The following is a 12,193-nucleotide window of genomic DNA, read 5'->3' as shown; positions in this document are numbered from 1 at the left end:
ATTGTGTGTTGTTTGTTGTATAGTCCAGACCCCTATGAAGATAAGAAATATTTTCATAACCTTGAAATTTCCCCATGTCCCTGACTAGTCAGTCCTGCCTTCGCTCCCAACCCCAAGTATTACCTGTGACTTTTAGCTCTGATTATAGTCGAGTGTTAGGAGTATTTTGAACTGGGGAGCTGCCTGATATGCTTCTTATAATGTTACAGATGTAGGAGCTTGGTGTAGTTTTTCCAAAAGAAATTTCATAAATTTTGCATTTTCATAAAAATATAGTCATTCATTCAGCAAACATTTAGCTGCCAGATGCCTTGCTAAGTACCATGGGAGACATTCTGGAATCAAATGAGTGCGGTACCAGCTCTGATAGAAATAAGCACAGGATGAGGAGGCACAAAGAAGGGAGTGATTTAGTTCTCCCTGACTTGAGGGCATAGGCAACAATGGCCTCATAGAGGAGGTGACACTTGAGCTGCGTTGAAGAAGATGAGTTGGTGTTTGCCAGGCAATAATGGAGTGGGAAAAGGGCATTTCAGTGTGAGCGAAGGCAGTGAGGAGGGAAAGAAGTTGGTGTGGTGGGAATGGTTTTGCTAGGCTGGAGCAAAGGCTGCAGAAGATAAACCTAGAGTGGTAAGTGGGGAGGACTTTGCATACCATGCAAATGACTTTGGTTTATTTCTGTAGTTTGGGGAGTAATTTGAAAGGTTTATTCATTTATGAAGGTGGTTATATGCAATAGATAGAAATTGTCAGGCAATGCCGTTAGATGCTTAAGATTGTTTTATGATCAAATCAAACTCATATTTCTTCTTTGTTTTATTAAACTGTAATTTTATATTTTTATTCGACTCTTCTCCCTTTTATCTCTCTAAAATGACAGGTAGTGTGCCAGTATTTGAAAAATCCCAATGTATCTGATACATGGCTGCTGCAGAATATTTTCCAAGCTCTGAATGTATATTACAATTATTCGGGCCAGGCGAGATGCCTGAATATATCAGAGACAGCAACCAGCAGTCTGGGAGCCCTGGGTTGGAGCTATCAGGTAAGTGTGTATATTTCCCCAAGCAGAACTTACTTTTCACTGATATGGTTGTGCTATAACAGAGAATTTGCAAGATTTTATCACCTGGATCCAAATCTGAGTTCTATTACCTTATACTTTGAGACTGTGGATAAGTTTCCTCATTCATACATTCATTAAATACCAATTCCATTTTTTTTTTTATTTTACTGAAGTAAAGTTGATTTACAATGTTGTGTTAATTTCTGCTGTACAGCAAATTGACTCAGTTATACATATATATATTCTTTTTCATATTCTTTCCCATTATGGTTTGTCACAGGATATTGAATATAGTTCCCTGTGCTATAGAGTAGGACCTCGTTGTTTATCTGTCTTATATATACTATATATACTAGTTCAGTTTGGTATTTAATCATCACAGAATATATTCTGAGTACTTACCACAAGTCAGGCACTTTTCTAGGCTCCAGAGACACAAAGGTAAATGAGATACGATCTAATCATCAAATATAGCTTGGTGGAAATGATAGGTAACTAAACTAATGGTTACAATAGATCTTGGTAAGTCTCATAAAGGTAGCATTTTATGGACATAGAAAAGAAGGGGGAGTCTAACTTGATTCTGTCTGAGCCTCCATTCATTCCTTCATCTGTACAATGAGACTAGTAATAATAATAGTAATACTTTCCTCCAGAGTTGTTTTGAGGATTAAATGTGATAATAGATGTGAAATGAAGCAGTTTGCAAAGAAGGAATGTATAGCCCCAACTTCTGTGACTTCTCAGCTGAGCCTTTCCAGGAATAATGAGAGGTGGTATGGCATAAAGAACAGGGGCTCTGAAGCCAGACTCCCTTCAAACCCTGGCTTTACTGCTTACAGGCTGTATGATCTTGGTCAATTTCTTTAACATTTTATGCCTCATCTTCTCACTGGAATCTCTCCTGGTTTGCTTTTTCAGACCTGCACAGAAATGGTCATGCCCTTCTGTTCTAATGGTATTGATGACATGTTCGAACCTCACTCGTGGAACTTTAAGGAATTTTCTGATGACTGTTTTAAACAGTGGGGTGTGAAACCAAGGCCCTCTTGGATCCCTACTATGTATGGAGGCAAAAACATCAGTTCACACACGAACATCATTTTCAGGTGAATTTTTGCTGATCCAAAGAAAACTTTGGTTGACGGAGACATTTTTAGAATAGCTGAGAAAAGAGAACCAGGAAAATGCTGCACAGTTACAACAATATAGAATACAGCAGTGGTATCCATAATGTTTTTCTACTTCTTGAAAGACAGAGGATGCTGAGAGGTGATATGAATTTTTGCTCTATTACCAGTATGCTTAAAGGCTTAAAAACAACAGCAGCAAAGTTAAAATATTAAAAAAATACTCTCCAACACAAAGTGAAGCATCATCTGTTGTTCTCAATTTGTGTTACTATTGTTATCAATGATAATAAAAAATTTTAATATATATTTAACAAACACTTTTGAAGTGCCCACTCTGTTCTGTCCCAGGCACTGTATGAGGCACTTTAAATAAATTACTTAATTCAATTCTCACAACAACCCTTGGAAGCAGTTTTTATAGTCCCTTTTTTACTGAGGAGAAAAGTGAAGGTCACTGTGAGCAGTCACTTGCCAAAACTCATCCAGCTTTGTTTTAGTTACCAAGTGATAAAGTCAGTTTGCAACCTTGGTGTGTCTGACTACAAAACCCGTGTTTGTTCTTCTGTTACACTGCTGCACTAGTAGTGTCATATTTGGTATTGGTTCACATTGGAGTTAATTGAGTAGACTCTATGTGTCTGATTGCAACTTCAAAATTTCCATGTTTTGGCTTTAATATTAGGTTGTTAGTTATTAAAATAGCAACCATTTAATTAAAAATTTCCCCAAATCTATATGGAGATAGTAGAGAGATACCTGTACATATCCCTTAAACGGGACCTATTGTTTAAATTGTAAATGTCATTCTTTTACAAACTCTTCTAAACAGAGTTACATTTGACCTTCTAGACATGGCCAATAGCTTTTAGGAGTGAGGAATGCTGTTTTGACTGAAGGATCACTCTCTGGGTTTAGGCCAGTGGCACTGCCCATTTTGCAAAAGAGCCTCTGTCTTATTGGGTTCATGCTATTTTCTCACTCAGTAGGGTACCTGCCCCCACTGTATGGAAAACTTAAAGATTCTTTTTAATTTCCTGAAATTGTTTTCCTTGTCCTCAATAGGAGTCTGCAAAACTATACTTTTCATCTCAACCTTATGAAGTGACAGTTGAGCAAATAAGTATATTTAAGGTATTTAAGGAAACTGCCAAGTTAGGATGTTTGAAATCAGGAAAACATGAAAGGACTGAGAGGACTGAAAAAGGCTTACGTATAAGCCTTGGGTGTCCAAGGTCATCTTTGTTGCCTCAGAGGAGGAAGTACTTTGTCATGTTCTTGTTTTTCTTTAGGACCTTACCTCCAAGTAGTATTTGTATGGATTTCTCTAGCGTGCTGATGCTGTAAGCTCAAAGCTGAAGTTCAAGTTGAATTGTAAAGTGGAGTCTTTAAATCCTTATATAAAGGTTTTAATATCTGAGTTTTCGTCAAATACATTATCCTTTTTTATTGGATTCATCCATTACAGATGAGTATTTTAGTGATCCATTTGTCCTTTTATACTGTTTTCCTCAAAGGGAAACAAAGGGTATCAAAATAACAATCATCATCATCATCATCATCATCATCATCGGTGGAAAGGATAGATTTTGTGAAAAAAGGTTGAGGAGTAGAACTGAAGCCAGTAGGTGGAAATTATGGCTCAGTGTTAAAAACTTCTAGCTCAGTGTAAGAAAGGACTTCCTAACAGAGTTGTGCAAAGGCAGAATGAGCTGTCTTAAATTACTTAAGCTCTTTGACCCTCAGTTTTCTCTTCTGTAAAATCACCCACAGAGTTGTTGTGATGCTTAAAAAATTTAACCTAGTGAAGTACTTGGCCCAGACCTAGCAAATATATATGCTCAAAAAATGTACGTTGAATGAATAAATGGAAGTATACTCTCAGCCTGTACTTTACCTTCTAGCCAACAGGGGACTTATCTGTCCCTGAATGTCCTTTCCTTCCCCTTTTTTCTTTTTCCTAAGGTTCGGGCATCCTCCAAGAAACCTTCCCTGACACCTCCAGGGAGGTTAGGTTTCCCCCACACACTTAGCTCCGCTAAGGCCTGTGACTATCCCTTAGCGCCCTGTGTGGAAATTATCTGTTCGTGTTTCTATCTGCCCCATGAGACTGTAAACTTCTCAAAGACAGAGACTTTGTCTTAATCATCTCTGTGCCTTTAGCACCTGCTACAGTGACTGGCACAGAGTGAATGCCTAATATGTTTGATAAGGATGAGGAATGATATAAAGCTCAGAAAGGCTTCAGAGGCATGTGAAAGTTTAAAGGCAGAACTATATGAAAATGCTGGTTTATCTTTGTGCAGTGGCAAGACTACTTTTAAAAAGAAATCTTTTCCCATATGCTGCTAGGTGTGAAGAATTCAATGTAAAACTTAAGTTATTTAAAAATTCAAAATTCTACTGCTTTTCTGAAGAAAGCATATTCTGAAAGTAAAAGAGCAGCTTTAGGTGTGTCTGTTCTGTCTACTTAGTGGCCATCAGCTAGAAAACATTACTGGTTGATGAGTAAGAAAATGTCCAAGGAACCATGTGGAAAGTGTATTTTATGTTCATGCTTCTCTCAAGTCACCTCACACAAATCCAACTGTGACTGCTTTTCTGGTTAGAAAATTCAGTCTGTTTTTAATGGTTGGATTAGAGATTTGCCAGTTAAGAGCTTGGGCTTTGAAGTCAGGGAGACCTGGGTGCCATTCTCCTTCTACCCTGAATTAGCTGCGTGGCCTCAGGCAAATTGCCAATTTTTATGAGTTAGAAATAATGACTACCTGCCAGAGTTACTTCGAGGAGTAGATAGATTATCATAGAAGTGAGCACTGTGAGGGCAGAGGTTTTGTCTGTTCATGGTTAAGTCACCTGTACCCAGTCAGTACCTGACACATAGTAGGCACTCAGTAAATGTGTTGAATGAATGAGGATTTAATAGTAGCTATTAATAGTTCCATTTCAGCAATTTTCTTATTCCACAGTGGTTTTGTTGGAAGGATTTATTTTTTTCCCCAACTCCAGTTGGTAAGAAATTATCTTACAAATGGTCATTTTCAGTTATTTAAATATAAATCAAAAACAAGTCTCTGAGAAGCTGGTTACTTTAACATCATTTCTCAGGCAAATTAATTGTTGCCAGCAATTAAGTGAGGCTCACTGTTGGGAATTTTATCCAGGCATCTAGATTCTCTCATGAAAGCCAGTATTTTTTCTCCTGTAAATTTCCCAGTGACTGGTTTAGCTTTCATATGTCTAGAACCAAGAAATTCAAGTCCATGTGCATCTTAGGTCTCTCAGCAACTCCAAACACTGTTGCTAAGCCACTAGGCTGATTCAGATGACCTTTTAAATCAAATGCAGTTTGCTTATTATGTGGCTGTTGGGATAGCTTTTTTGTTTTGCAAATAATGGAGAGTTTCCTATCTGGGTTGGTCCTGTCAAATTGCAATAATGATAAAGGCCATTTGTTCACTTAAGAGAATCCAACCCCTTGTGTAGTTTACTTTAAAAATTTATCTCATAGTTGAAAACTAAGGCTCCTATTTTGCATGTGAGTTTTTCCTCTTGTTTTTAACAAAACCCGCCAAAAAAAGTACATTTTTGGAGTGATTTTTTTCCCCCAAGAATGATGTTGTTAAGTTGCAATTGAATTAATTTTTTTAAGAAGAAAAATGTGGTTAAAAGTGTGGTGAGGGTAGAACAGGGGTTTTAAACTTGTATTTCAAATACACATGTATTTAACGTACCTAAATGCATATTTCTTTTTTAATTTGTACGTTTACCTAGAAAATTGATTGCATTAGTTTTCTGACCAAATTTCTGTGAGAAATGCTATTGCATCCCTTTTCATTATTCATTTACCTCTCAGAAGTATTAACACTTCTTATGCTTACAGAATATGATAATAACTCTAATAATGCTGCACATTCATGTGTTTTATAGTTTATACCTGATTTCCACATATATTATTCAACTTGGGCCTCACAATATCTCTGTGAGTGAGGGGCTTTATCTTTCAAAAAATTTTTTTTGGTAATACACATGAGAATTGAGGTTCAGAGGGGTCAGGTGACTTACCCAAAGTCATGTGGCTTAATAGGGTATAAAACTTAGGTCTGCTGACTTAGTTCATTGTTTCTTGCCAGTATTACACATAACTGAAGGTCAGTCTCTCTATATTTATATGAATCACTTAGGTGAACTCTGCTTTCCCATGTAAAAAGTACTGAAGTGATTTACATGTTCCTAAACTTGCATGCATGTATTTATAGATCTCTTTTGTGTAGGGCATCTGATGTAAGGCCACAAATAACTACATACATTCTTTTTTCATTCATTTGATAAATATTTGTATGGCTCCTACTGTGTGCCAGGTGCTGAAGATACAGTAATAAAACAGACAAAAAGCCCTGCCCTTGGGGAGTTCTAGTTTGAGAGATGGATAATGAACAAGATAGCACTTATAAGCATGTTAGAAGGAGATAAGTGCTAAGGGAAAAAAAAAATAAGGGGAAGAGGGTTATGAAATCTTGGTGGGGGTGGGGAGAAGTTTGAAGTTTTAGATGAGGTGACTAAGGAAGACCTCACCAAGGGGTGACTTTTGTTTTTGTTTTTTTGTTTTTTGTGTTTTTTTTGTGGTATGCGGGCCTCTCACTGCCGTGGCCTCTCCCGTTGCGGAGCACAGGCTCCGGACGCGCAGGCCCAGCAGCCATGGCTCATGGGCCCAGCAGCTCCGCGGCATGTGGGATCCTCCCGGACTGGGGCATGAACCCGTGTCCCCTGCATCGGCAGGCGGACTCCCAACCACTGCGCCACCAGGGAAGCCCAGGGGTGACTTTTGAATAGTGATGTGGAGGAAGGAGCTAGCTAGCCACGAGTTCGGTGGGCTAAGAATACTCCAAGCAGAGAGGTAAGCAGAGGCAAAGGCCTTGAGAGGTAAATGTCCCACAGCATGTTCTCCTCCAGGTAGGAGGAGAAGGTCAGTTGTGAGAAGGTCAGTGTGGCTGGAGTGGAGTTAAGGAGGGAGAGAGTAGCAGGAGATGAAATCAGAGAGGCAGGAAGGGCCCAGATCATTTAGAGACTTGTAGGTCCTGCATGTTTGGTTTTTACTCTGAAGGAAATGGGAAAACTTGGAGTGTTTTAAGCAGCGGAGTGACAGAATCTGATTCAGATTTTAACAGCATCAAATTGGCTGCTGTATTGATATTAGATCGCAGGGAGACAAGAGTAGAAGCAGGAAGATCAGTTAAAAGGCTCTTCAGCTGGGTTTCCCTGGTGGCGCAGTGGTTGAGAGTCCGCCTGCTGATGCAGGGGACACGGGTTTGTGCCCCGGTCTGGGAAGATCCCACATGCCGCGGAGCGACTAGGCCCGTGAGCCATGGCTGCTGAGCCTGCGCATCCGGAGCCTGTGCTCCGCAAAGGGAGAGGCCACAACAGTGAGAGGTCCGCGTACTGAAAAAAAAAAAAAAAAAAAAAAAAAAGCTCTTCAGGCTAGAGATAACGGTGACTTAGACCAGAGCAGTGGCAGTGGGGTGGTGAGAAGAGTTCAAATTCTGGGTATGTTTGAATTTATAGCTGACAAGATTTGTCGACAGATTAGATATGAAAGAGAGATTAAAAAGTAACAAGTTTTTGGCCCAGCAACTGGAAAGATAAGGTTGCCATTGACAGAGATTGGGAAGATAGTGGCAGGGCTGGTTGGGAGTTGGAGAGTATAAAGAGCTCTGTTTTGGACCTGAAAGCTTGAGATGTCTCGTTAGACTGCCATGTAAAAATGTCAAGTATATAATTGAATATTGGTCCTGAAGTTTAGGGGAAAGGTCCTGGCTAAAGATATTATTTGATAGTCATTTGTGTATAGATCGTACTTATAGATGATAGGGTTTTTCTTAAATGATTATGCAAATTATGGAAATAATTTCATATGTCTGATAATATGACCTTGAAGATTTGTTATTTCAGGCTTTGTAACAATATCAGCAAAATAGAATGTGCATTAAACAAATGTCAGAACACATTAAAATGTTCTGTAAGTGATTTCAAGTGATTTATAGGTAGACATACCAAGAGGTGCTGTACAGGGAAAAGTGACCTAATACCTACCATGGGCCAGGTACTTAAATCCAGCTGTTTCAGCCCCTGTTATATCCTGAGGAATCTAAGCTTCCATGAGATTAGTAAAATGAGACGCAGACCTGGGACTGGAACCCAGGTGTGTCTGATCCCGAAGTTTGTGCTCTTCTTACTCTGCACCACACAAGCCAAGATGGTATGTGCTGTTGATTTCCAACAGCAATCATGTGTCCATGAAATGCAATGTGTAGTAGAAAATGAGCGTTGGAATAGGCTTACAAGATCTGAGTTTGTATCTCAGAGGCTTGATTTGAGTAAGCCGTCTAACTTCACTAGGCATTAGTTTTCTCATCTCTAAGAGTTGTAATTAAACCTACCTCACATGGTTGATATAATGTGAGGTCAAATATGAAAGGCTTTGTAAACCTTAAACCAGTCAGAAATTGACAAACTGATCTTAAAATTCATCTAAAAATGCAAGGGACCCAGAATAGCTAAATCAATCTTGAAAAGGAAGAACAAATTTGAAGAACTCATACTTCCGGATTTCAAACTTTGTATAAAGCTACCGTAATCAATACAGTGTGATACTGGCATAAACATAGACATATAGATCAGTGGAAGAGAATTGGCAGTCTAGAAGTCAGCCCTTATCTGTGTGGTTAATTGATTTTTGACAAGAATGCTAAGACAATTCATTGAGGAAAGAATAGTTTTTTTTAAGAAATGATGCTGGGAAAACTGGATATTCACAGGCAAAAGAATAAAGCTGGATCCCTATTTCATACTATACAAAAAAATTAACTCAAGATGGATCAAATGATTTAATTGATAATTCAATTTAAAACTGAGCAAGGATCTGAGTAGACATTTTTTTCAAAAAAGATATACAAAAGACCAGTCAGCACATGAAAAAAATTCTCAATACCATCAGTCATTTGGGAAATGCAAATCAAGACCACAATGAGATTCCATTTCACACCCAAATAGGATGACTATAATCAAAAAGACACATAATAAATGTTGGTGAGGATACAGAGAATTTAGAACCCTCAGATGTAGTTTGTGGGAGTATAAAATAGTGCAGTCACTTTGGGAAACAGTTTGGCAGTTCATCAAAAGGTTAAGTCATTATATATCCCAGAAATTCCGTTCCTAGTTATATACCCAAAAGAAATGAAAATATTCATCCATGTGAAAACTTGTACACAAATGTTCATAGGAGTAATATTCATAATAGCCAAAAAGTGGAAACAACACAAATGTGCATCTGATGAATGGATAAATAAATGTGGCATATCCATATACAATAGAATATTTTTGGCAATAAAAAGGAAAAATGTACTGTTACGTGCTACAACATGGATGAAACGAAAATATGTCAAAGTGAAAGAAGCCAATCACAGAAAACACCCATTATATAATTCCATTTATATGAGATGTCCAAAATAGGCAAATCTATAGAGATAGAAAGTAGATTAGTGGTTGCCTGGGGCTGAGAGTGAGGGGAAGTAGTAGAGGGGAATGGGGATTTGACTGCCAGTGAGTATAGGTTTCTCTTGGGGGTGATGAAAATGTTCTAAAATTGATCGTGATGATGGTTGCACATCTCTGAATACACTAAAAAACATTGAATTTGTACGATATAAGTGTCCCTTTTGTGGGAGATGAATTATAGCTCAACAAAGCTGTTAACAAATATTATTAAGGATGCTGTCTGTGTTTGTATTGGCTTTTTTTCAGCTAAACTAAATATCCTGTTTCAATAACTGATCCTGTTTACATCATTCTGAAATGTGTTGTGTGAACCAGCCAGGACTAATAACCTAATAGCATTTCCTTAATTTTAAAGCTAATGTAAAATGAGTATCTTGAGTAATGCCCAAAAGTTCTGATTCTAGATTCAGAGCAGTTTTTTCAGTCCTACCGCCCTATTTCCCAAAGTACTATACTAAGAGGGACATTTTTTTAAAAAAATGGTTTGTTTTCTTAAAGAGCCAAGAGATAATTAACATTTTTAAATATGGAAATTTTTCTTTATCACTTTGGTATTTGGGTCTTAGGAAAGAAGGAGACTGGCTTTAATTGAAAGACTCCTATGTGCCTGACATTTATTAAACATATCCACATGTAGCATCTGATTTAACCCTTGAAGCAACCTTATGAGGTAGGCCTTGTTAACTCTACTTTACAGATAAGGAGACTGAGTCAGGTAACTTGTGTAAGGTCATACAGCTTTTGAGTGATGAAGCCAGGATTGGAATTCAGTCTTCTAAATTCCAAGTCCCAGTACAATCTAGGTTGATTCATGGGGTATCACCTTCAGTCTTCTCTGGTCCTATTTCTGTACCTGCTTGCAGAAATATTGTCAAACTCCAGGATAAAGCACCTTTCTATATGACAGATTAAATCCTCAGATCAAATCCCCCAGGTTATAAGCTTATAATTTTAGGTGTTATGCCTATAGTAGGTTTCTCCTATCTTATATTTGTGTAGATATAAAAAACTAATAATCTGTTTTCTTTTTCTTTCCCTCACTTAGCAATGGTGAAATAGACCCGTGGTCAGGAGGTGGAGTAACTAAGGATATTACAGACACCTTACTTGCGATCGTCATCCCAGAGGGAGCGCATCATCTAGATCTCCGAGCCAACAATGCCTTTGATCCCGTCACTGTGCTATTAGCCCGCTCCTTGGAAGTGAGACACATGAAGCAGTGGATCAAAGATTTCTATGCAAGTCTGGGAAAGATGCACTGAGTAACGTTAGATCATTTTCAGTTTCTTCTTTTAAGTTCATTCCACCCACACTTCCATTCACTTTGGTTTTCTGTACATAATTACTTTCCCTTGTTTATTAGATTTGGTGTGGTGAAGGTTGAGACAGAAGAGAACGTGATGGTGGTGATAGCAGCCATCCAATGACCTGAGTCCTTGCCATCTTTGTGCCACCTCCAGGAAGAATTTCTTCATGACAGCTTTCCCACACCATCAGTGGCCTTGATAACTAGAGCAGAGTATTGACTGCCTTTCACAAGAGGGGGGAGTCACTTCCTTGGTTTCTCTGAAAGCAGGGATTTATTGGTTTCGAAGTTGAAGTCTCTTTGGCCCATTTGTCACTAGCCCCTCTTCTACTTTCCCAAAAGGAAAAGCAGAAGATGGATAAAAATGATGTAATTGCAGCTGGTAGGAAGGATATCCAGTGCCAAACCAGGAAATGGGAACCATTTCTTTTGTGCTTGATTTAATGACTTTGAACTGTGCTGTAAATAAAGAATAGGGCTGGACCTTATACCTGTGTGTTGCTTCTGAAGCTCACTCCAGCTGTTGGGAATGCTGTGTGCGCTGGGCTTGGCTGTTTTTGTAAAGTCCTTTAATTTTCTCTCTTCTATTTGGCAGCTTTTCTTAGTTCTGGGATATTTGCCACCATGGTACTGCCAGTAAGAAATCTGGCCTTTTTCTGCTCCATTTCTCTTTGTTTCTGAGGTCAGTTTTGTGGTAGTTTGGTCAGGTTTTGCCAGTTTAGGAAAATGACTCTGTTTTCCTTTTCTTTTTACATCTGAGCAGGTTATATTCTGTGGTTACTGATGATACTTCAGTAAGAAGCCTTTAAAAACTGATGAATCAGCTATTCAGAAGGCAAAATATAATTATGTTCAGCATTTTGGTTTTTTAATTTTATTTTCTGGTGATTGTTATGCTGTCATTAAAGCCAGAAGTGTCAGGACACTAAGAGGCAGGTGCACAAGAACTTTTCTGTATGGCTTCCAAAAGACAAGCTGACTAATTCATGCAGGCAGCATATTTGACATTAATAAATGGCTGAGCCATTCCTATTTCCAAGGGGTTGGCTTCTTTCAAGCAGTTCTTACACTGAGACCTTTCTTCAGAAGAGCTTTTCTAGGATAACAAATAGGGTTGGATCAAAACCTTTCAGG

At 38.4% G+C, this 12,193-nt stretch overlaps 1 protein-coding gene across 8 annotated transcripts in view; it reads left to right on the top strand.

Annotated features, from left to right (window-relative positions):
- Positions 1 to 11,547, top strand: part of PRCP (prolylcarboxypeptidase) — a 72,963-nt gene extending 61,416 nt beyond the window's left edge. For 6 of the 8 annotated variants that reach the window (XM_067750515.1, XM_067750516.1, XM_067750519.1 and 3 more), the window contains 3 exons: positions 881 to 1,045; positions 1,988 to 2,175; positions 10,799 to 11,547. In XM_067750515.1, the coding sequence (XP_067606616.1) occupies positions 881 to 1,045; positions 1,988 to 2,175; positions 10,799 to 11,015 (570 nt within the window). In that variant the 3' untranslated portion in view covers positions 11,016 to 11,547. The remainder of the gene's footprint in view (positions 1 to 880; positions 1,046 to 1,987; positions 2,176 to 10,798) is intronic. The other 2 variants (XM_067750522.1, XM_067750520.1) reach the window with 2 other exon arrangements.
- Positions 11,548 to 12,193: the final 646 nt, after the last annotated feature.

Source organism: Pseudorca crassidens, chromosome 9, assembly GCF_039906515.1.
Source record: "Pseudorca crassidens isolate mPseCra1 chromosome 9, mPseCra1.hap1, whole genome shotgun sequence".
Lineage (NCBI taxonomy): Eukaryota > Metazoa > Chordata > Mammalia > Artiodactyla > Delphinidae > Pseudorca > Pseudorca crassidens.
This window is presented reverse-complemented; position numbering and strand designations above follow the sequence as displayed.